A 25,751-nucleotide genomic window follows, 5' to 3' on the forward strand; every position below is an offset into this window, starting at 1 on the left:
GAAGTCCAATTGAGTCTTTTTCTACGCGTTTCGCCCTTAGGCTTCTTCAGGAAATCAATTGGTGCAGGTCTCTGTCTATGTCAGCAAAATCAGCAATCCGGGTGTTTTAATAATACTTCTATTTACCCCATATATATATATATATATATATATATATATATATATATATATATATATTCATTTACTTTAGGGTTTAAAGACAATGGTTTCCAAAACCTCCTGGGTTTTTGTTTTTTTTTCTTTAATATATAAATATATATTATGGTGCTGCCCTGTTACCCTGTCTTTTTTTGGGTGGGGGTTCTGTGTCAAACGTCCTGTTTTTTGTTTTTCTTTTCATTTAATGAATTTGGAACAATTAAAATGTTGCTGTCGGAAGATACTGCTCTTGAAGTTTGCTGAATGCTTATATTTTCTGCCTAAGCCCCAATGCTTCCCCCGCAAATACTGTTTATTGATATGGATGAGGTCATAGGTACTTTAGGGTGATTTGATTCACTTTTATGATGCAAAATAAATAAAAAAAATTAAAAATGTAAAGTATTCGCGTTAATTTTAATTCCAATCCTAAATACAAAATGACATGTAGTCCTAATCACTTTAAATCTAATTTACTCCCTATAATACCGACACCGTGTATGTCCCGTCTACTTATTGTAACGCATAGAATAGAAGAAACAGGCTACTAACCAGTGTTAGTTTGAAAATGCCTATATAAGAATGTAGAGAGATACCGTATTTGGGATATTTAAGAAGACCGCATCGCATTTTTAAAACTATTACATTTAACCCTATAGGGTCAGATAATTTGATAGATATTATAAATGAACGTTATGAATGTTGTCCAGTCTCTGTAGAATAATGAATATTGAGTCTGTCTACAGTTCTATAAACCAGAAGACGCAGATATTATCGGATGTCTGCATTGATTGTCTTCACGATATAAACTCGTTTGATCAGGGCCCTCCTCACCTGTGTCAAATTGTTATGTTATATGCTACTTGTCCTGTCTACCCATTTTACAGCGCTACGGAATTTGATGGCGCTATATAAAACAATAAATAATAATAAACCTGTTAATTGCCGCGTATACCATCTGGTGACCCAAAGCCACAGAAACGCACATAGACCTACGGATGATGCTGCTGTCAAGATAAAATTAAATGAAACAAATGCATACTGTGCATGCGCAATGTATTTTTTAATTTTTTTTCTCCTTTTAGATATTTACAACGCATGTTTGTAGCTGTGGTCCTTGGGCAGATGGCTGCACATTAATAAGGCTGATATCCTATAATCGAGGCGCAATATGAGGACATTGTCATTAATTAATCCTTTCAACGCCAGATGGGCAAACCGAGAGCTTTTATACTGTGCACCCTCTTACACGGAAAGGGTTAAAGCATTATGATCGCTGCCTTTTCCAGCAATTATACTCTTGCTAAGGTGGATTCTTTCTGAATTATTGATTCTTTGTCATTTTCCGCACAGTAAGGAGCGCATTTATTAATAATAAAAAGAAACGGTGTTAACATTTCTAGGGGAAAAGGCGTTAATGTAAAGGGGGCACCGTGCTGTCGTGTGCATTAGTGCGTATGATGGGTGCAGTGCGCCTTTAAGGCATGTATTATGTGCTGTGTTCTATTGTGTTGCATATAGAATTATGCATGGATAAGGTCACAAGGTGAGGGTCACAGTGACCTTCAAACATTAGTTCTCGTTTTAATATTTGACACCAGGAGCTTCTGAAAAGGTACAGCCTTGCAAACAAAAAATAAAATGTAAAATATCACATGCTGGAAAGTTATGGAGATGCGGTGGGATTTTGTGGTGCTGGCGGGTTTTTTTTTTTCTTTTTTCTAAGAATCTTGTGACTGTAAATGGAAAGATTAAGTTACTGCGATATAGTAAAAAAAAACAAACACCCAAGACCTGTTGTTGGAGTCGACCTTGAGAACTGTCCCTTTCTACAGGTTTGGGAAGACCAAAAAAACACATTTAATTGCCTTCACTAAAAGCGCGCTAGTGTTTTTTCTACCCGGGTACAGCATTTTGTTCCCTCTCCCCGTGTAAATTACTCTGCATACGCCGTTTTTATCATTCTGATGATGTCAGAGATCAGAATTAATGCTATAACTGGAATGCGTTACCAGACGAGGCTCTCTGCTACTTGTCCTTTCCCTCAAGTTGAGCTCCTCAAATATAACCGAATGTTAAAGGGATAGTGTTAAAGGGATAGTGTTAAAGGGATAGTGTTAAAGGGATAGTGTTAAAGGGATAGTGTTAAAGGGATAGTGTTAAAGGGATAGTGTTAAAGGGATAGTGTTAAAGGGATAGTGTTAAAGGGATAGTGTTCTGGGATAGCATTTTTTCTTTGGTGGGGCTGTATGGGCACTGGGGTGTCAGTTGGCCTCATATAAAGAGACCAGTGGGTGTTTTAAAGCCGGCAGTCTTTTTTATGATGTAACCACTAATTTTTGGTGATGGGATGACCCGTGTGACGACCGTGAGTTGGCCGAATGAAAATTCCAACTTGAAATGATTTTTCCACTCTGTCTTCCCACACCAACCCCCTTAAAAGCCCTTCATACTAGGAGAGGCAAGATTTATTTCCTAAACATCCTCGTTTTGGTAATGTGTGAACCATATGTTAATTTGTGAAGTTCCTGGGATGTTGTCGTGTCTTGGCTTTCTGGGCCACATCTGGATGTCATTGTCATAAAGTTATTATGAGGTCAACTTAAAAAAAAATAAGGAAAATATCCGGTGAATTCGTTAACGCTTTGGCTATCACTGTCGCCAGCTTATCCGTTTTTGAGGCTTAAAACCCAAATTTGTAGCGTCCCAGGTGCGGATGGGCAGGTGGTTCTACCTTGATTTTGAAGTTCCGACGTTGATGTGATTTTTCTTACGCAGGAGGGAAGGGTTACGGTATTTGGCAGCCTTCGATGATAATGAAAAAACTTTCAATTCATCTGGGAAAAGGCTATTGTTTTCCAACTGAAATTGAACTAATAATTACTAGAGCCAAATCCCTTGGCAGTGCTCAGCTGTTGGACCCAGAGAACATGGCGCATGTTCTGTACTGATGTGTGACAGATGTGAACTTTAGTATAAGTATGAGAAGAAAAAAAAACTTCTTGAACTTTGGTAGATAAGTGGAACAGCCTGCCATCAGATGTGGTAGAGGCTAATACAGTGAGGGGATTTAAACATGAATGGGATAGAGAGAAAGCTATCCTGAATCTAAGATCAGAGTCTTTACATCAGGGAAAACTGGGCAGCCTAGAGGGCCGAGAAGTATTTATCTGCTGTCCGATTCTGTGTGTCCTGTTGGTTTATTTTTGTAAAGTATCTTTTACGTTTCAGTAGGAAGCCGGTTTGAATATGTAACTCGGTGTACAGTTTTAATACAAAGTTAAACATCGCTTGTTAAAGAAACAGCGGCTACGTAAAGTCTGGGGATCCTGCCGGCTGCTGAACGCTGTCCTCGTACGAATGCGTTTTACCGGCTGCCGTTTGCAGCGGTTGTTGTTGTTGTTGTTGTTGTTGTTGTTGTTGTAGAAGCTGTAAACGCGCTGCCAAGTAGTTCCCCACTAAATCTTTACGCAGAGCTTAGTATCGGTATTGAAAGACGTTGGCTGAATAGATTGATTTTCTTTTATTTGGCTGTTTTTCAGGCTCCATTCGTCACTCGGTTGCCATATTTGGGGTGTTTTAACCCTCGATTGGCTATTTGCTTATTCCAAGCACATTTCAGAAGTTTCTGATCACAAAAAGGGGGTTCTTTGTCTGTGGTCATAAAGCAAATGGTGGCTTTCGTTCTTCTGATCTGCTATATTATAAATGCGTGTGTGTATAATAATAATATATATATATATTGTGTATATACATTAGAACTTGACAGCCGATAAGAGCGATTCAGTTCATCCAGTCTGCCCATTTTTCCTACCGTGAAGACTCAGATCTTAATCGGTCGTTGATCTCATCTTAGATTCAGGATAGCTTTGTGTTTACCCCATGCATGTTTAAATTCCCTCACTGCATTAGCCTCTACAACTTCTGATGGGAGGCTGTTCCACGTATCTACAACCCTCTTGGTAAAGTAAAACTTCCTTACTAATTGCAGTTGTGATATATCATCCTTTTCAAAATCTGTAATCCAGCTTTTTTAGAATGGGATTGGGGACAGGGTCCGACATGTTAATAAAAGTGATAACAATCAGAGGGCATCCCAAAAGGTGTTGGTTACCTTTTTATAAAATGTATAAACTCAGAAATGCGTTTGCTGCTCAAAAACACAAATTCTAATAACACAGCGAATTCCCCAAATAACCTTTATATGAATTATAGAAGCAAATACACGGAATACTTTATGGTGCTGTGAGAAGTCTGCTCTCTGAAATCGGTGGCAGGTAGGGTTATCGCGTTGTTGTTTAGACGTTGGGTTCAGTAATTGTTAATCTTTTCGCAGGTTCCCGCTTGCGGCCTCGAGTTCACTTTGAGAGGAGAGCGCTGAGCCTCCCGGGAAACGCCACCTACAAGGATCTTACAGCGTTTTTGACGGCCGCGAGTAGCCCGTCGGAAGTCGATAGCTTTCCTTACCTGCTGGGCTCGTATGGGAACGTAACAGGTAATAATGTGGTCAGTGTTGGTAAATGCGCTGCCCTTGTGTGGAGTCGGCCCCACCGTGTAGTGACGGGTGGTCTCCACAGCGTCTTTCTGTGTTAGTAAGGAGGTTCATACAGAAATAGGGCTGGAAATACTAAGGCCGTCGCTGCAACGAGCGATTGTCTTGTTGCGCCTCCTTGGATAGATGGTGCAGATACGGTTGGGCTGAGGGGTCGTTGGGAGGTGTAGAGCCACGTTACACAGTAACAAGAGGATGGAGACTGCGGAGACGGTGTGTGGTGAGAGGGTGGTCTCATCTTGAAAAACGGCTACGTTGATTCACACATGAAGTATCAGCCGTTGTAATTATTATTATTATACTTTATTTATAAAGTGCCGACAGATTCCGCAGCGCTTTAGCATGGGTAAATATGTGATGGCGGCAGTTCCCATTTCAGTTCTTGCACCGTATACTCATCAGAGGGACGATATGGAGAACGCCTAATCACGGTACACATCGCCAGATATCAGTTTAGTGTCGCTGACGGCTCTTCCAAATAAGAATGTATATTAAAGCACCTTGTGAGTACGTTTATACTCATTCTCCAGAAACAAAAACTTACACGCCTAAGGTAGAAACTGCAGCCTTGCAGCCCCCCCCCCCCCCGCCTCCTCAATGGCAAGAAAGTGTTCCCAGGAAGGGGGGATCAGTTTCCGAGCGTGCGCGGTGACCAGAGCGCTGCTCCCAGTGTCTGCCGGGCCAGTGCTTGAACGGAGTGGAGGAGAGTGTCTCGTGTGCAGGGAGATGTTTGGCTCGGGAAGAGGAAAATGCCTATGGACATAACTGGGAACCTGTAGGCTCCGGCCACTGACATCGTGGGAAGCCCCCCATTTAAAGGGGAAATGAGGAGTAGGGTGTGTCAGGACCCCGCCATGACGACCTGGAGAAGCAGCGAATTCAAAGGGACCATTAAAACGTGGCTGGGGAGTCCCTTTTTAAATAGCTTTTCATGAAACTTTGATTCAAAACAGTGTATTTGTTTTGTTTTTAACCATTTAATGAACTTTCTCTAGTAATTGGGAGAGGCCATAAATGTCTGCCTGGGTCAGGATTACATGAGTTTATCGATGGTAGTTTCCATTTCCAGCCAACATTTTAATTTGTGAAAGCGTTAAGTTACCCTTTTGTTGCATCACCGGTGCCAACGTTACCTTCCCGGGATCGGAGGCCTAGTGTCTGGTAATACTGCGGCATTCTGTGGGCGCGTTTGGCAGCGGAGGATGTGTACGCAGGGCAGGGATCGCTTTCAACCGCTTATTCTCATTCCACTTGTATTTTATTTAGAAAACCGCGGGAACTCTGCCCCAAACATTCTCCTTTAGTCACAAGGAGCTCTTTCTGCGCATGGGAGGTTTATTAGATCCCCTAGATACCAAATCCCAGGCTCATCTCTCTTAATTGTTCCTTAATTGTATCATTCTGATGACTCTGGCGTTTGTATCTACGAAGCCGTGGAGCATTGCTAAGGAGATAAAGCTTCAGATTTGTCAGTCTGCTGTCTAATAAAGTGACTTCATGTAAACCATTTGTTAATCGCAGGCACGGGTTTTGGCTGCGCGCTACCGGGATGCGTTACCAACTGCGATAAAATGATCCAGTACCCTAATCACTGGTATCACATTATGCATATATAGTACATAGCAGTCCACCTTTTTTTTTATTTTTTTATTAAAACAAATCATTAAGGAATATACATTTTAAAAAATGTTTTTTGCTTAAAAAAAGTAATTTAGTGAATAACACATTGGGCCACTGTTTAGGTTAAGAAAATCACGTATAATATTGTGTGTTTAGTTGGCCAGCTAAAGAGAGAACAGATCATAGTTCAGCTGAGTTCATTTATTCCCCCCCAGCCGTAGGTTAGTGCCTTCACATACCGATGCATTTATCTAGCGGGGCACGGAAAGATCAATTGGTGAATCCCGCTGAGCGCCTATTACAGCCGTCTTTCAGAAAATAGAATCCCCAATCATTTGCCTGAGTAACGATTGCTCGTTGGGTCAGTTTTTGGCTTGGCTCCTAAAAAAACATTTACTGGAAATCCATCCCGAAAAAGAATGATTGGCTTTTACCCCTTCAAAATGTATCATTTATTTATAAGGCTCGAGCCTTGGTCATGGATACGCATGCCCCCGTAACAGCGCGTATAACTCCCGGACCGTGTTAATATTGGGGAAGAATATCTTTACGGTCATTATTAAACACGCCAACGTCTGCTCCAGACAAATACCGACCCCCCCCAAAATCTGAATATTCATTTATGAAAAAGAGCCTGAATATAAGACGACCCTATAGGAAAAAAGTTTTACCAGTAAATGTTAATTCATGTAAACTATGTGAACAATTGTTTGATAATAAAAGCTATGATTGAGAAAAATATTGTTTTTATTTCCTTTTTTTTTTTTTTTTTCAACCTGCCCCCCCAGTTATGCACATCTGCCCCCAGTCTTGCCACACTGCCCCAGAAATGCCTTATACCCCATATATGCCACTGTGCCCCATGATATGCCTTTTAACCCCCTATGTGCCACTCTGCCTCCAGAATTGCCTTATTCCCCTATATGCCACTCTGGCATTTAGGGGGTTAAAAGGCATATTATGGTTTAGAGTGGCATATAGGGAGGTATAAGGCATTTCAGGAGGCAGAGTGGCGTATAGAGGGTTAAAAGGCATTTCTGGAGGCAGAGTGGCATTAAGGGGGTTAAAAGGCATTTCACAGAGCACTCTGCCTCCAGAAATGCCTTATGCCCCCCCCATTTAACACTCCCTCCCTCCTCCAAACTTACCGGTGCTTCTGAGTCCCGGTGCTTAGTCCGGGCAGCGTGTAGAGCTCTGCGCGAATCGCGTAGACGACTCCCTCTGCCGTGGAAGCTCTGCACGCTGCCCGGACCAAGCACCGGGACTCAGAAGCACCGGTAAGTTGGGGAGGAGGATCCAGGTCCCCTGCATCGCCGCGGGGGATCTGGATCTTAGTCTCATAGTCAGACCTATTTGAGGTCTGGTTATAAGATGACCCCGATTATAAGACAAGGGGTATTTTGGGGGGGAAAAAACCTCGTCTTAGTACCGTATTTGCTCGATTATAACTAAGGGTCCTTTGGCCACGTGTTCCATGTAGGGTAGAAAACACAGTTTATCCTATAAAGAGCAGAAAACAATATATTTAGTATTGGAGACTAGGCTAAAATTCGCTTTCCGCAATCCTGTTAGTCATTTGCCTGCCCACAATATACTGGATACAGAGAGTGGTAGATCAGTGGAACAGCCTCCCAGAATAAGTGGTAGACATTTAATACAGTGAGGGAATTTAAACATTCTTGGTATAGGCATATGGTTCCTGAATCCAAGGCGAGGACTGATTGAGATTTAAGCCCTTAAATAAGGGTAACGTGTCGAAGGTTTGTATGAACCTCCTGCTAGGGCTGCCAGGTCCCACGGCGCTCCTCACGTGGGGATCATGTATGATGTAAAGCAGTTGGCAGCCATGCGTATTCTTTTCTGGGCGTTACAGAAAGCTTTGTGTTCTTTCCCAGAAGCCGTTTACCCTCTTGTGGCAGGTGGCTCTGTCGGATTTACCGCGCATGCACATGCTTTGTTCCTTTCAATGTTTATATCGTACATTAATTCAAAGGGACGCTTCAGCCATCGTATGCACTTAAACGGGATCTTTCCTGTGCCCTGCAGAATGCTTTTAATATATTCATGGGCACGTCTGTTCCTTTTCGGGGCGGTGGTTATTTTTAATATGTCTCTTGCGTGGGTATTAATGTGTGGGCTGAGCGTGGAGTCTGTTACTTTGCTAACGATACCTTTCTTAACTCTATAGGGAACAGCACGAGGATTGACCTCACCCCGGTGACTGCTGTCAGCATCCACTTGCTCAGCAGCGATGGGACGGACATCCCGGTTAACGGCCCCATCTTTGTGACCGTGCCGCTCCCGGGGCCCAGCAACCTGAAGCACAACGCGCATGTCCCGGCGTGGAGGTTCGACAGGAAGCATGGTGAGAACCCGAATTATTCTAATCTGTGGAATTCTCTGTATTCACGTAACATAAAGTGACTTCAAGACCAGCTTATGAAAGATCCCATTTGGAGACGTTTAAGTAGACATGTAAATATACCGGCGCTTTGATGTTTGCTGTTTTATTGCGTGTGTGTGCGTGCGCGTGTGTGTATGTATGAGTGCGTTTTTTTGTTTTTGTTTTTTTTTCTTTTATACAAGAAGGCTTGATACGATATCCTTCTTTATATGCTCCTTCCTTTGGCAGCCGTCCCCATTTGTTTCTGTCTGCGCCCTGGCACGTTTCTCAGGTTTCTGTGCCGGGGGCATAGACAGAGTCCTGTTTGGCTGAATATTAAGGCCAACTACAAGCGGCAAATGCACTGCAAGTATGTGTATACATGTTCCGGTAATGGCGAATCCAGTAATTTTAGGTCTGTACCAAATGACAGATGAGCACATTGAGACTTCATCTTTATTCATCAAGAGAGAGTTGTGTTTCAGCTCCTTCAATTTATTATACATTGTGAAGGGCCCCCTCCAGTGACCTTCTGCTGCAGAAAGAGCCTGGCTGGGCCTGTGTAATGTATAGTTAGATCCTTAATGTCTCCTCATGCATTTAATTATGCATTACACGGGGCCAGCTCAGCCCTTCACACTGTAGAAGCTTGCTAGTATTGGCTGTTCGTAATGAATAGACAGGAGAGTTTAAAGCAAAACTCTCCCTTTACTGAATAAACCTCCTTGTTATAGAAACATAGAATTTGATGGCAGGTAAGAGCCACCCGGCCCGTCTAGTCGATCCTCGGCCCCGTCTTCCCTCTAGTTTTAGGTTATGTCCTCTTCTGTATTGAAATAAACTTCCCTCCTGTACTTTAACCCCTTCAATCCCAGGGGTTTTTGGTACCTCAAAGCCCAGAGCAATTTTGCCATTTTTGGGGTATGTCGGTTTAGCGATGATTCTCTTTTCCTGTGAATAGTGTACCCATGTAAACTATATATTGTTTTTTCAAGGAGAGATAGAGCTTTCGTTTGATACCATAGTTGGATGATTAGCTGAAAATTTAGAATGAGAAATTTAGTAAAAACTAGCGAAGATTAGAAAAATTAATTTTTTTTTACATTTTCCCTCTGAATCCTCACAAAATTAGGTAAAGTGATGGAAAATCCCCTCCAAGTTTATCAATTCAGGTGTCCTGATTTCAGAAATACCTAATTTATATAGATTTTCCAGACTTTCCCAGCACCATGGAGCATACTATTAGGTGTACAATTTTGTATAATTTTTATGCCTATGGCTTAACGGGTTTGGGGGTTGTGAACGGGGGCAGGAGGGTTATACTGGCTAGATGTTATGCTAGGGCAATGGGATGTAAGGTTTTTTTAAGAATTTTTTTTATCATTTTTTTATATATTTTTTTTTATATATTTTTTTTTAAACAGTAATGGTTAGAGGTCCTCCTAGGGACCTCCTGAACATACCAGTGATGTCACAGTGACATCACAGCTCATATTATAAATTTTTTTAGTATTATTTATATTAATGATTTTTTTAATATTATTTTTAAATGGACTAACGTTTTTTTTTCTGCTTTTCTGTTACAGGCCGGGAGGGGGAGTGAGAGACATGGTTTCTCACTCCCCTCCCCGCGATCCCCCTGCACCGATCACACTGTGATCTCTATGCAGGTCCTCACAGACCTGCATAGAGATCGCAGCGTCTCTGTGCCTCATCGGAGGGCAGGATATCCCCGCAGGGGATATCCTGTCCTCCGATGACCTTCCGGGTTACGTCAGCAGTTTGCAACTGCGCGATCGGGCAGTTTACCGGCAACAGCTTACCGGCTTTCATGCCGGATGCTGTTGCGGGAGATCGGACAGCAGAAAGCCGGCAAAGCCGGCTTCTGCTGTCAGTGGGGAGTCCAGGCTGTCAAACGACAGCCTGGTCTCCCGTGCAGCGGCAGGGATGTGTCCCTGACGCTGCACGAAGGGCTGGACGTACCGGGACGTCCATAGGGGTTTCTTTGTGGGCGTTTTTTGGACGTCCCGGTACGTCTATAGGGGATTGAAGGGGTTAAATCCCTTTTACGTATTTAAATGTTTCTATCGCGTCTCTCCTCCAAGCTTTACCTGTAGAGATCCCTAAGTCTATCCTGCACCCGGATTTTCAAATCGGCCATTTGTTTTATTGTGGTCTGGCTCAACAAAGACATTATAAAGAATAAATGGTATTTAAGGTATGTAAATATCGAAGTGTAATAGAACACAAGTGTTTCACCCCTTTCTTGTAGATATTTGTGTAATTATTTTGATTATATTGAATAGCCGAGCATTATTGCGTGGACTGTTTACGTTCTGAACACCGCTGACCCTCGCACTCGACCTTTATTCTTACTCCGCTCCGCATAGAGCTTTAAAGCGTCGCAAAGTTGTTATGATAGATTCTATTTAGAACAATTGAAATGTGTGCTGGTGATGACCTCGCAGCGCATGTACTTTGTGTGACTCTGGATAGTTGGCGATAAAGCCAAGTCAGCTGAATTTCTAAGAGGTTTCTTTTGTTCTTGGTGGAAATAGATTTCCTGACCTCGCTGGTGTTTCAGAGACCGGGGGTTATTTGCTGGAACTCTTCAGGCTCTTCCCCAAAACCCTACCAGAAGCCTCAATAAAGACGGATAACCGGAGAAAGTCCGTACGTTGTACAGTATTCCGCAGTATTGCTCGGTACCCTTTTATACAAACAGCAAGCTAAGAATGACGAGGCTTTTCCATTGGCGCTTTCGTAGTTTAATTACCCGTTAGACAGATGACCCCGTTACGTCATCCATCACAAGCCAACGTTACGCGGGAACAGAACTCGTATAGCTTCTGTACCAAGCACTGCGACGGAGTCTTATGATTGCCGTTGGATATCATAGCGCTGGGCCCGCGGGTGACTAGGGGTTAAAAGGGTTGTAGTCCAACAATGTAACCATTTAAATCCCTGGGCAGGGGCAATCATTTTTATTATACAAAAAGCTACTGAGTGGTAAAAATGAGCTCCTTTGACATCCCGTATCCCGCGTATCAGCATTTTCATAGCTCCGGTTAGCAGTTGCTGAGAAGTATATGTTTTTAAAGTTTTTGCCGTTGCTATGGAAATACTTTCCTGATTTATTTATATTCCTCCTGACTGTAAAACACCATTTAAAGCCGCTCTTCAATGGGGAAATAAACCTCCCGTGCTGCGTTCCCACGGCCGCTGTGTCTTAAATTGTGATTTATAGTTCTTTATTCGATCCCTGAAATTATTCGTTCTGACCATATAGCAGCGCCCGGAGCTGGGTCCGCTGGGTGCCGAGACAGCAGTATACGCTACAATCGTCACACAGTATTAACGAATATATAATAATCGTATGCATCACAGTCACACAGCCGGGTTACGTGGCATATAGCCCGGTTACGTGGCATATAGCCCGGTGCACATTAAGCCGTTCGGTTGAGTTGTTAAGCTCTCTGTCGAGGGTAAAGGTTGCCCGTCCCGGGTGTTGGCATAAAATACTATTTTGAGGACAAGCCGTGACTGTCTGTCTGTATAAAGTGCAATCATCATATCCGAGGACTTTCTAAACGGGCTGAACGTGAGACTTGTGAGGTATTAACCCTTCAATAACCCGCCAAATAGCTCCAATAGCATCCCTCACAGAAACTTTGACTTTTCGTTTAAAGATACACTTAATTGAGTCACCAGCATTCAAGCAAAGATAACGACCATAACCTACTGGGAGCAAAGGCACCAATTAATAGTCTTGGACATAATCGCCGCAGGGTAAGATAGGAAAGAGTCGGCTCAGAGACTGTGAGAGTATGCCCCTTCACCCTGAGATCGGGGCACAGATCCGGAGACTCGGGGGCAAACCTTGAGTAATCATTAATAGTTTTTCCGTCTCTGGGTCAATTTATTTTGGAAGTTTCACTGAATCGGAACATAAACCCCAGTTAATGATCGTCACGAAAAGAAGCAAAGCAATCCGGTTCCCGAGACGGCCGGCGGCCTGCTACCCACGTAATTATTCCACACATTGAATCAGTTTACGCTAGGTTTTCTAAAGTGCCAAGTGGCCCAATGTTGGGTTATCGCTCATCACGGTGTACACTTCCCTTCCATGCTTGGTCACTGGTGTCCCATGCAAATAGGTGCTGGGAAACGTACGTGTCCTTCAACCGCAGCCCTTGCCGGGCTTGACCTGAAATGAGTTACATTATCAGCCTGGCGTGCATACTGGAATCCAGTATTTGATGTATCGGCCCCACCAAAGATCTCTGACGGAATAGAATATCTGTCAAGTCTGTCCGATTGCAGAATTAAGTTGCTGCATTCTTGTAAAATCTCTGGTAATATTTATTGAGTCTTAAGAAACGGGGTGAGAAGCCGAGACCGAGCTGGGTGTGCTGCAGCAGCGGCTCTTGGCCAGTTCCTCGCTCGGATACTCGAGTCCTCGAGTCTTGGCTTTATATCCCTGCTCTGGCAGAAAATGAGGAATAAAGTTACTCCTTGCTTCTGCTTCGGTAATCGGGTTGGGAAATGGATCTCCTTAGATTGCAGAATGCTTAATTTGTCCCAATAGATCCGTTTTAGGAGGACAACAGGATATTTCAGCAAAATCTGATATAATTGCAGCAGGATATTTGGAAAGAGAAATGACTCTCGTGTAAAAATGGAGCGATGAAATAGATGAGACGTTTTTAACCCTTGTACGGTGAAACTGCATAAGACTAGGTGCTGCCACGCGTTCCTCCCGCCTGCAGCAAAGGTGCTGTCACCGTACGAGTGGCTTTTTGCAGGGTGTCGCGCTCCGCAGTAGACAGTCGGCACATTCGTTTTTTGGACAACAATTTTTGGTTCCCTGTCCGTTGGGTTCAGCCGAAAATTCAGGGGCATTTTTAATTCAGGATCTAAACCCTGTGGCCACACTCACTCTCATTTACTCACTCATTCTCAGTCACTCTCTCTGAAGCTCCCTACGTTTTTCCTCTATCTTCTGTCTTCGATCCAGAACCCGGCAACTTCCACTTAGTTTTCGGCCGGTTTGTGGGGGGGGGGGTCTGTCCTCGTTGTCCGGGCTTCGTACGAATTGCCGAATGCACAGGCTTATTCAGCGGTACTCGGGGGCGAGTGCTTTTGGTTACGTGGATGTTCATTTGAATGCGAATACTGCAGTATAAAGATCTAGCCCCTCGGTTTGAAAGTTGGAGGTGGGTATTGAAGCTTTTTATGACTCGCCACAGGGGGCAGCAAAGAGGCTGCAAAGAAGTTACCCTCCAGGCTGTTCTATTTGAAGCTTGTCCGTATGCTTAACTTACAATTCTACATATACCTCCTCGGGTGTCTTGACTAGATCCCTTTTCTGCTCCTTTAAATAGTTGTTGTTCGGTGTGTGTGTTGACCAGACTTTGATAACGTGAACCACTAAGAAGATACGAATATTCAGCTATGCATGTATTAAAAGGGTTGGTTTATCGTATGTTTCTTTGTGGTATATCTGGTTGTGTGGTTTATCACGTGGAGAAAGGGACATATAGAAGTACCCTTTGGATCAGTGTATCTATGCACAATTCTACCCCCAATACCCCCACCTTCTCCCCCTTGTCGGATGCAGTCACGTTAGCGTAGCTCGGATCTGAATAGAAAGAATTTTGCCTGGAGGGTTCTGAAAGTTTGGGTCACATGGACCTTGTCACATAATGAGAGGTTTTGTCTCGATCATACGTTAGTTTTATAACTGCGCCTGTGTCCTGGGTTAGTCTGTTACTTCAAACCCTTCATTTCTGACCGTGTTTAAAGGAACAGTCTTGTATTAAAAGTATACCTTTTTGGTTAAAATATTGAACTACTGTTTTAATAAAGCCTTTTGTTATCTGTTATGGCACTAGCTGCTCTTACCTATAGTTTAGAGGCTGTAAAGCTTGGGCTTATGTTGAGGAGAGTTAGTGTGTGTGTGTGTGTGTGTGTGTGTGAATATCTACTGATCAAAAGTTTGGGGTCACTTAGCAATGTCCTTGTTTTAAAGAAACGACAATTTTTGTCCTTTGAAATAACATGAAATGGATCGGATATACAGTGTACACGTAAGTGTTGTAAATGACCATTGTAGCTGGAAATGGCTGATCTTTAATGCTATATCTTCATAGAAGTACAGAAACCCTTTATCACTCCCATCACTCTTATGTTTCAATCGAGTGGAATTTCTAATGATCAATTAGCCTTTTAAATGTAAACTTGGATTAACGTGCGTCCATTGATCATTAGGAAACCATTTATTATGTTACAGCTAGAAATGTCCTTGTTCTTCGTGAAAACGGCTAACCGTTTTTAGAATTCACCATCCATTTGAAGGTTTTGGGGTTTCTCTCTGCCGCTCATGATCTGCCTTTTTCTAAAAAGTGGGGCAGATCAATAACGTTTCATAACTTAGCTGATCTTCCCTCAGTGTGATACTTTCCGCTACGTAATCTCTTTATATCCAGGATCTATAAGACTTGTAGCTGATCCGGATGGCTCTTATCTGCCGTCAGATCCTATACTTCTTTACAGACAGTCTGTGGCCGTCCCTTAGTCGGCACATCTGGCCGAGCTTAGTTCCTTGTGGCTCTTTGTGATTCCATAATAGGTACCCGGAGAGGTTGGGGGTCCCTGCTGCTGACTGTGACCAGGCTTTCTCAAACAAGCGTCAGCTCTCTCAGCCGGTGCTTACATTTTATACCCCGACATATCCTCCGCTGGACGCCGTTTGCAAGTTCGTAGAATGAATGAATGGATTGGCAGCGGAAACGTTTTAAAAGGAGATCCCTGAGGTTTCCGTTATACACCAACGCGACCAAAACTGCAGGAGGGAATTCCACGAGACAGACCGCGTTACCGATATACTCTGCTTACCGGGAATCTTCATTAGCCGTCTGCATCCTTCCAACGCCGTGTCTATTTATTTAATATAAGTACGACCGGTTTTCCGATGACCTATAATAATAAAATCTACATAATGCCGTAATAGCCGTCACTGAATATATTGTGTTCTAAGCTGCTAAGCCTGTTCTTATCCAAAGGGAAATAAAAATCAGGATGTCTCCCCATGGTAACTATGTATTATAGCAGGGACAGATTAACAATGGGGCAAAATGGGCAGTTGCCCCGGGGGGGGGCTTGGTGGCACGGAGCCCCCGCGTCCTGCTGTTCAGTAGACGGAATGATTGGCACGAGGTGAATGTCCTCTTCGTACCCTTCTTGTGGGTTTGGGGGGGCGCCTCCATTCGTCTGAACTGCAGATTTAACGCTCTGCTCCATGGTATTGCAGCCGTTATTCCCCTGCAGAGCCGTCCTGACCCTTCGGAGCCTGACGTTCAGATCTTCAGTAGAATGTCTGAACTGATGTGTAGGGGGGGCGTCTGGTGTATAGGGTGTATAGGATTACTGGTGTAGTTTGGTGATCAGCTCTTGCTTTTAAATGAGAAAAGAAAATGTCAATTTTGGCGGATTTATCGCTGGTTTTCATTTGGGGAAATAGTTATGTCGGCCAGTCAAATATAGGGGGATACACACACACACATACACAGACACACACACACACACACACACACACTTTTTAATAATAATGATAATATTAATGATGAATATGTGTGCTTTGCACAGTACATGGTCAAATAGTATGAGAAAACATGAACTGACAAAGGTGAACAGATGTGTTGAGCTTGCAAGCTTGTTTACTGATTTCAGTTGGTATGTGCTGTCCTGTGTTTTAAAGGAGCAGTCCTTACCCTTTCCTGCAGCAAAGCAATAATGGTGCTAATTATACCCGTTCACAGTAAACGGACTGGACCGGCTAATTTGAGTTATGTTTTAAATTGCTGCTTTATCCTGCTAATTGTTTAATTGTACGTCTGTTCAGGCTGCTTCTTGTCTTCCTTTTGTCGTCATGAATGGTCTTTAAACCCTTGTGACAATAAAAGGATGGTTAATAAATGAGAAGACTGATATATAGTGAGCTAGCCAAGGGCAACCAGATACATGGCAGGCTGCATTCTGACTGGGCCAACAGTGTATTGTCGGTTAATTTCTAAGGAACCAAAATTTAAGCAAGTGAGAATATATTGCTGGTAAATTTTAATGGACTTTTCTGAAATGGTTATATATATATATATATATATATATATATATATATATATATATATATATCTCACACACATGCGTCCGCTTCAAAGAGAAATGGTATCATATTTCATAACCGGTTTCCTATTTTTAGGTTCCTGATGTAGATGTGCATAATGCAGGCTTTATCTGTTACCTTCTGTGCAGGATAATGCATTATTCATCATTGTTCCGTTGATATCCAACATTGCTAAACATCTACAAATGCCATCATTTTTGAGAGCGTAACTGTTATTCCCTTCTTCTCTGTCTTTATTTACACTACAAAGTCTTGCCTTTCGCTCGCGATCCTTTCCAGGAGGGGGGGTGCAGACATCTAGAGATCATAAATATTTAGATGTATTTAAAAGTGAGTAAAAGGTTCGTGCTTATCCCATCTGACACTCCTTTAATTTGATATTAGCAGAATAATTAGTGCGATGTCAGATGGCAAGCGGGGCTGTCAGATTATACCACGGAGCTCAAAAGAGAGGATGTGATATATGGGGATTATTAAATATTTACACGCAAACAGGGTTACAAGTAGCTCTGCATGGGAATATCGACAAGAAAGATATTCTACTGTAGGAAGCAAGTGATTTATAAAGAGTAAGAGCTGTAACTGACTCTCTTGGTTGGGGATCTGCAGATAGATGGGGAGACGAGTCTGGGGTTCCCGGCACCAGGTGGAGGGAGTTAGAGAGGAGAGCGCCCGTGGGGGGACCGTCTGCTTCGATCGCTCTTCTTGTCTATTGAAAGCCTCATTAGAATTACAGAAATGGCCATTGTTCCTTTAGCTGTAAGGGACCGGATCTGTCATCTGGGCGGCGGGCATGGCAATTGAACCGTGTACATGAGAGTTCCACCTTTCTGCTCTCTAATGAAAGCAGGGAAAAGCTCCTTGATTCGCAAGGAGATAGCGAAGTGGATTAAAAACACTGGCTTCAGGGCCAGAGCTTCTACGAACACGGGTCTCTGCAAAGTGTATGAACCCGGTCTGCGGCTGCGCAGCGTGTAGAAGCCATTCCACGCCTTGAAAACCTACATAAATGCCTTTAAGTCAGATGAAAAGCACCGGGTGTACCATGGTAATGCACGCTACTTAAATAAAGTGTGTGCTATCGGAGCCCAAGGAACACAGAGTGTGTGCATTACCATCGCAATGACATTTGCTTATTAAAGTGACGATTGTGCTTGTTTGTATTATCAAACTTCTAATTCATTAATAATATTCACAGTATGACTGATGGGAAACGCAGGTTAACAGGCAGAGCTATAAATTGATGCCTTAATCTTCCAGCCTAATACCCTGAAACCACAGGGGCCATGATTGGGGCCAACGTGGCATCAACAGTGCAAGCATTGCCATCATCTTAATACGACCATTGGGATAACAGCCTGTGTTTTGGCTAATCGCATTGGGTGACATCCGATTAGAGAACAGATAAGAAGCGGTGGGATTCAAATCTCAAAAATTAGAGACCCCCTGTGTCTTCATTATCGCTCTAGTCCTAATGAGATGCGGCTGTGTAACGCGGCCACGGTCCCTTCCGTAATTATTGCCCTATTCTATGTATTGGAAGATGACGTTGTGCTTAATGGAACATATACATGAAGCAAAAGTAAAGCCTCGTAATGAAGTCCTTGCATATGTGAGAGAGTATCATGTGTGAACCACAAGATTACATGCGAGTTGAATGGCTTGGCAGGACTCGGTTGCCTCATCTCCACAAACGTATCACTTCAGAAAATACTTTATAATCTGGCTTGACAAATCCCGGGAGGCAGATCATGTTTATAGAGAACAGCCCAATGCCCAAAGCTCTCCTTCCTGAATTCAATAAAAACTATTACTTTGCTTCCAAATACAGACAGCATCTGGCACTCCGGCTGCTTTTGGTCTGAAACAGAAATCATGTACAGCCGGTAGAATTTTAGTTTTACTAATATTGTTGGATACTTAGCACTGATTATTAATGTATATTTCCTTCTACGTGGGTATGTTTAGGCTGTTCACAATGCATTGTGCTTAGTAAAAGCACATCTGCCGGGGAAAGTAGTGTAGAATTATTTGTCACGCTGCTCCACCTAGTGGACATTCTGTGAGCTGCAAGCTTTGTTTGTTTACAGAGAATTTGATAGCAGATAAACTGTTTAGGCCATTATTCCTGATGTAAAGACTCAGACCGTAATCAGTCCTTGACCTTTGTATTAGATTTATGATAGCTTTATATGTATCCCATGCATGTTTACATTCCCACTGCTAATGGGGTCACCCTCTCCGTTAAAAACATCCAGAGTGAGGAAAGAAGCCTATTTACTGAATGGGACACAAAGTCCATTGCTTTAACAATGAATGCAACCTCTCCAAGAGTCCAGGGGTGGCATTTACCTTGGGAGGAGCTGACCTTAGTTTGTTAAATATAACAGATTATCATAAAGAATTAGTGGGGGTTTTGTACAAATAATACTTCCAGGGTGCCTTTTGAAAAGTTGTGAGCAGATACATACATTTTTAATAATATATATCCACTTTTAAAAAGTTTTGCTTCCTAAGATGGGTGATTTTAGAAATTCCCTGACCCTTCAACATTATTATAGAAACTAATAAAATCTGTTGTTAAAAGGTTTTAAATTGGAAAGATGTAATTTACTTAAATGTACATGCAGAAATAATTCTATAATAAAAAATATATAAATGGTTATATGGTTAGCAGGTTTAATTGTTTCATTTTAAAGCATGCTGCCAAGCATGAACATATATAAAATATATAATTTATTGCTTGTACTAGATATTCACAAGAAAGTGTGTGTGTTCTTGGTCTTGTATTGTCATTTCTTTTCGTCCTTTAGGAACATGGTTAAAAAGTAGCATTGGGATCATTCAGCAAGAGGGGGACCAGCTCACCTGGACATATATTGCCCCACAGATGGGTTATTGGGTTGCTGCCATGTCTTCCTCCAGTCCAGGTAAGATTCATTCATTCATTCATTCATTCGAATGCCATGTTTTTGTCACTTCATCAAGGCTAGCCTGGGTGTGATGGGTGAAATCATAGCAGGATTACACTTTGGAATTAGCTGGCGAATAAATGTAGTAATACTGTATTTGCTCGATTATAAGACGACCCCCCAAATCTGAATATTAATTTAGGAAAAAAGAAAAAGCCTGAATATAAGACGACCCTATAGGAAAAAAGTTTTACCAGTAAATGTTAATTCATCTAAACTATTTTTTTGTTTTTTATAAAAGCTATGATTGAGAAAAATATTTTGGTTTTATTTCCTTCTATTTTCCAACCTGCCCCCCCCAGTTATGCACATCTGCCCCAGAAATGCCTTATATGCCACTGTGCCCCATGATATGCCTTTTAACCCTCTAAATGCCACTGTGCCCCATGATATGCCTTTTGACCCCCTATGTGCCACTCTGCCTCCAGAAATGCCTTATACCCCTATATGCCACTCTGGCATTTAGAGGGTTAAAAGGCATATTATGGGGAAGAGTGGCATATAGGGAGGTATAAGGCATTCAGGAGGCAGAGTGGCGTATAGAGGGTTAAAAAGGCATTTCTGGAGGCAGTGGCATTAAGGGGGTTAATAGGCATTACACAGAGCACTCTGCCTCCAGAAATGCCTTATGCCCCCTATTTAACACTCCCCGCCCCCCCCCCTCCTCCAAACTTACCGGTGCTTCTGACTTCCCTGTCATGTAGCCAGGGCAGCGTGTAGATCCCATGCACTTACGCTGCAGCCGGAAGGAGGCGTGGCTAGCAGCGGGGAACTCTGATCTCTGACAGCCGGGGAAGGTCTGCGCGATGGACGCAGACAACCCCCACTGCTAGCCACACCTCCTTCCTGCTGCAGCGGAAGTTGTCTATGCGAATCGCGTAGACATCTACACGCTGCCCCAGCTACACACCGGGGACTCAGAAGTACCGGTAAGTGGCGTGGGGGGGGGGGCAGGTGGATCCAGGTCCCCTGCAGCTGCGGGGGATCTGGATCTTAGTCGTCTCATAGTCAGACCTATTTGAGGTCTGATTATAAGACGAGGGTTATTTTTCAGAGCATTTGCTCTGAAAAAAACCTCGTCTTATAATCGAGCAAATACGGTAATAATAAAACCACCACAGGGCATTAGTCCAGTGTGCTTATGGCCACATCAGGACTGCGTCGGTCGCATAAAACCTCTCCTACAATTTGATGAGAAGGACTCGCTGACTGGTCTGAAAGCTTGCACTCTTCCTAGAGCAGCCATACTGTAACTGTAAGAGGCTTCGTGTGCTGGATGAGATAACAGATGATAAGTTTGTTTTATGTGAGCTTTGAAATATGTTTTTCCGGTTTGCTTTCCAGGTCCTGTGGTATCACCAGACATGACCACCTATCACACAATGTTTCTTCTGGCAATATTAGGCGGGATCGCTTTCATACTGCTAGTGTTACTGTGTCTACTGCTCTACTACTGCAGGTAAATGTAACATCTCGCCCCCATTCTTCTACGTTTACATGCAACTAAAGGTATAATGGCAAAAACACATAGCTATATTGTCAACCTGCAAGAAGAAATGAGGACATTTCCATGTTGCCCCCTTTGCAAAAGATTGGGGCTATTCTGCAGAAACACCCCATATGCATTTGCCTGTCCCCCAGCTATAATCTAGGTGGGGGGTCTCTTTAGATGCTCATGCGAGTGAGAAGAAACCCCTTATGTTGGTTTCAATAGGAGCACTTTCCTGCCGTTGACTGTTGGTTGCTCACCTATCAGAGGTTCAAAGCTGCTGAAATCTATTTTTTCTTATTTTTATTTCCAGGCGAAAGTGTTTAAAGCCACGACAGCATCACAGAAAGCTTCAGCTTTCCACTGCCTTAGATTGTACTAAAAAGGATCAGGCCACTTCAATGTCTCACATCAACTTAATTAGCCCCGTCCACATGGAGATGATGTCTTCTAGTGGTGAGGCGGATATTCATACTCCGATGCTGAAGCCTTCTTATAATACCTCGCAGGAATTTAGCTCCAGAGAGGAGCTACTGTCGCATCAAGAAGAAAAGAGCAGAATGTCTTTGGATAGCCTGACGCCAACTGGGACTTTGAGACAGGTCTACAATAAATCATTGGATCAATTCCTCCTAAAATCAAGGAAGTCTGCAGAAATATCAGATGGATATGCACCTTCCATGAAAGATGAATATCGAAGGAGTTACAATTCAGTGATCTGTCAGCCTTTGTTCGAAAACAAGGATAAAGACCTTAAATCTTCTTCTAATCGCGTTACGGCAGGAAGCAAACCAAGTATTCAGGAACAAACGCACCCAACGCCTTCTGCTCCTCAACCAGAGCAGATGATAGACCGACGGCCAAATGAATGTATGATGTCCCGGTCTGTGGATCACCTTGAAAGGCCAACGTCTTTTCCTCGGTCGGGTCAGCTCATATGCTACAATTCTGTAGACCAGGTGAATGACAGTGTTTACCGTAACATAATGCCTACCCTGGTCATTCCAGCACATTATATGAAACTATCTGGAGAACATCCTTTTGTAAGCCAGCCGCTGATTGTCTCAGCCGAGCAGCCATTTGAAATAGAAAGGCTCCAAGCTGAACTGTCATCTCATGCGCAACATCCACAGCAAATGCAAAATCAGCAGTTAAGTTCTCAAGCGATGTCACAACAGCATCTGCAAGACGGCGATGGAACAGAATGGAGCGTCCAAAACACAGTTCTTTCAGAATCCATGTCCATTCCAGCTTCCTTAAACGATGCTACCATTGCTCAAATGAATGGCGAAGTGCAGCTGTTGACAGAAAAGGCTTTGATGGAGCTTGGTGGGGGTCGCCCCATGCCTCATCCCCGTGCCTGGTTTGTGTCATTGGATGGGCGATCAAATGCACACATTAGACATTCATATATAGATCTTCAAAGAGCTGGAAAAAACGGGAGTAATGATGCCAGCCTGGATTCTGGTGTTGACATGAATGAACCCAAAACTGTAAGAAAAGGAAGAGGTGATAAGTTCTCAGTGCGGCAGCATCACCCCTCCAAGCAGCATCCGACTGTACCAGAGTACCAGCCAACTGATGAGATGGTCTCAGACAGTACGGCCTATACCCAACTCGTTTATTTGGAGGACCTGGACCAAAGTGGCAGTGAATGTGGAACTGCGGTTTGCAGCCCTGAGGATAGTCGATCCTTTACTGAAGCCCCGGGAAGGAGGAGTGCTGGCCAACTACCCAGTCTTCAGGAAGAGCCCATAAAAAGAACTGCAGATTCATCACCAGTGCCATTAAACAGCCCAGAGCATGAACTTTCCCTCCAAGATGATTGTGCCGAAGACCAAGGTGAAAACAAAAAAAGCCCTTGGCAAAAACGAGAAGAAAGGCCACTCCTGGCTTTTAACGTGAAATGACTTGTATTTTCGCCACAAAATGGAATAATAAATTGCCAAATATTCTTTCTTTGGAGATGCTTACTTTTCGGAGACCATTGTCCCTGCAAAGAAATTTTTTTTTCAAAAACTTAAAAGGAGGTTGGTTGTCATTAAATATGGAAGATTTTCCTCCGGGCGGGTTAAAAAGCAAATTTTACAAATAGGAAAAGCGGTAGCACGTTTTTTTTTGTTTGTTTGTTTTTGGTTTTTTATTTCATTAAATTAATGGCTACTACGAATTTAAAAGGATCTTTTCTTCATGGGGTCTGACCACTAACCTTCTGTGAGACGATGACACATGAGTCCTTAATCAGAAAACAAAACATAATGTTTACTGTTAATCTCTATATTCTACAGGAACTTTGTGTTTTGTCAAGAAGTACACGTTATCTTAAAGGCTATGCATTGCTGCTTTTAAACCAAGTGACATTTTATCTGGGCATTGCTTTCTTATTATACTTATGCTGTACAAATTACATTTTGTTTCCATTTTAAGCTGATTTATTATATTTTTAATTTTTGTTGCATATTTTTACACAAAACCTGTGAGGAAGAACTCTTTGGCATTTTAATAGTTTTGTTTTTAATTTTTCTAAAAACCAAATGTAATATTGTCTGCTTTATCTGTATATAATCTGGTCCCTGTTCTCCAAGTGCCTTTTTTACACTTTTTCTCTAGCTCCCTAAAAGTCTTCAGTTTTCTTTACTTGCAAATCTTCTGTTGCATGCGCATTAAACCCATTTCTGCTTTGCATTTCTCATTTCCATAGGATGTATGCGATAGATATCATTGTGTACTATAGATTAGAACACGTCTTAAAGCTTCACTTAGTGACATAAAACATGTTATGTAAATACAGTTTCAGTTGCTTTGAAAACTGATTAAATTGTTCCTTTATCATGAACTGAAGAACTGATAAAGTGGGGTAGAAAGGTAAGAACATTACTCTACCAAATTCTGAAGTGCTAGAATGACCTCTCTGTGCATTCTGTTTAATGAACTGCTTGGTTATACAAGAATTATTATTGAAATAAAAATGTCAAAAGTTTTTTTTTTTTTTCGTTTTTTTTCTCGATATTTTGTTTAAGAAAAACAACAAAAAAACTTGGTTTTGCCTGAACGGCCACACTGATAGTCATTGTCAAAAAAAAAAAAAAGTCATGAGTCATGACTCCAGCACCACAGTTATACACGCACTGACTCCAGCACGACACATTTATACACACACGCCCTGACTCCAGCACGACACATTTATACACACACACCCTGACTCCAGCACCACAGTTATACACACACACCCTGACTCCAGCACCACAGTTATACACACACACCCTGACTCCAGCACCACACATTTATACACACACGCCCTGACTCCAGCACGACACATTTATACACACACGCCCTGACTCCAGCATGACACATTTATACACACACGCCCTGACTCCAGCACGACACATTTATACACACACGCCCTGACTCCAGCATGACACATTTATACACACACGCCCTGACTCCAGCACGACACATTTATATACACACACACTGACTCCAGCACAACACATTTATACACACACGCACTGACTCCAGCACGACACATTTATACACACACGCACTGACTCCAGCACCACAGTTATACACACACGCACTGACTCCAGCACGACACATTTATACACACACGCCCTGACTCCAGCACGACACATTTATATACACACACACTGACTCCAGCACAACACATTTATACACACGCCCTGACTCCAGCACGACACATTTATACACACACGCACTGACTCCAGCACCACAGTTATACACACACGCACTGACTCCAGCACGACACAGTTATACACACACGCACTGACTCCAGCACGACACATTTATACACACACGCACTGACTCCAGCACGACACATTTATACACACACCCTGACTCCAGCACGACACATTTATACACACACACCCTGACTCCAGCACGACACATTTATACACACACACCCTGACTCCAGCACCACACATTTATATACACACACACCCTGACTCCAGCACCACACATTTATATACACACACACCCTGACTCCAGCACCACACATTTATATACACACACACTGACTCCAGCACTACAGTTATACACACACACTGACTCCAGCACGACACATTTATACACACACACACTGACTCCAGCACGACACATTTATACACACACACCCTGACTCCAGCACGACACATTTATATACACACACACACCCTGACTCCAGCACGACACATTTATACACACACACCCTGACTCCAGCACCACACATTTATACACACACACTGACTCCAGCACTACACATTTATACACACACACCCTGACTGCAGCACTACACATTTATACACACACACCCTGACTCCAGCACAAACCCTGCAAAACCCTGGGGGTTTCAAGCCCTGCTGTAGTCACTGTAGTACAATAGCTTTTATGTCAAAATATAAAAATCGTATAAATCTGGA

The 25,751-nt window shown here is 42.8% G+C and overlaps 1 protein-coding gene across 1 annotated transcript in view; it reads left to right on the forward strand.

Moving 5' to 3' along the window:
* The window catches only part of LOC149280543 (protein FAM171A1-like), a 45,796-nt gene extending 22,550 nt beyond the window's left edge, over positions 1–23,246 (forward strand). The window contains exons 4-8 of the mRNA XM_089500400.1: positions 4,475–4,633; positions 8,499–8,675; positions 19,689–19,805; positions 21,192–21,306; positions 21,650–23,246. Of these exons, the coding sequence (XP_089356526.1) occupies positions 4,475–4,633; positions 8,499–8,675; positions 19,689–19,805; positions 21,192–21,306; positions 21,650–23,246 (2,165 nt within the window). The remainder of the gene's footprint in view (positions 1–4,474; positions 4,634–8,498; positions 8,676–19,688; positions 19,806–21,191; positions 21,307–21,649) is intronic.
* Positions 23,247–25,751: the final 2,505 nt, after the last annotated feature.

Source organism: Sceloporus occidentalis, unplaced genomic scaffold (assembly GCF_023333645.1).
Source record: "Sceloporus occidentalis isolate IW3139 unplaced genomic scaffold, rSceOcc1.0.p SCAF_154, whole genome shotgun sequence".
NCBI classification, from domain to species: Eukaryota; Metazoa; Chordata; class Lepidosauria; order Squamata; family Phrynosomatidae; genus Sceloporus; species Sceloporus occidentalis.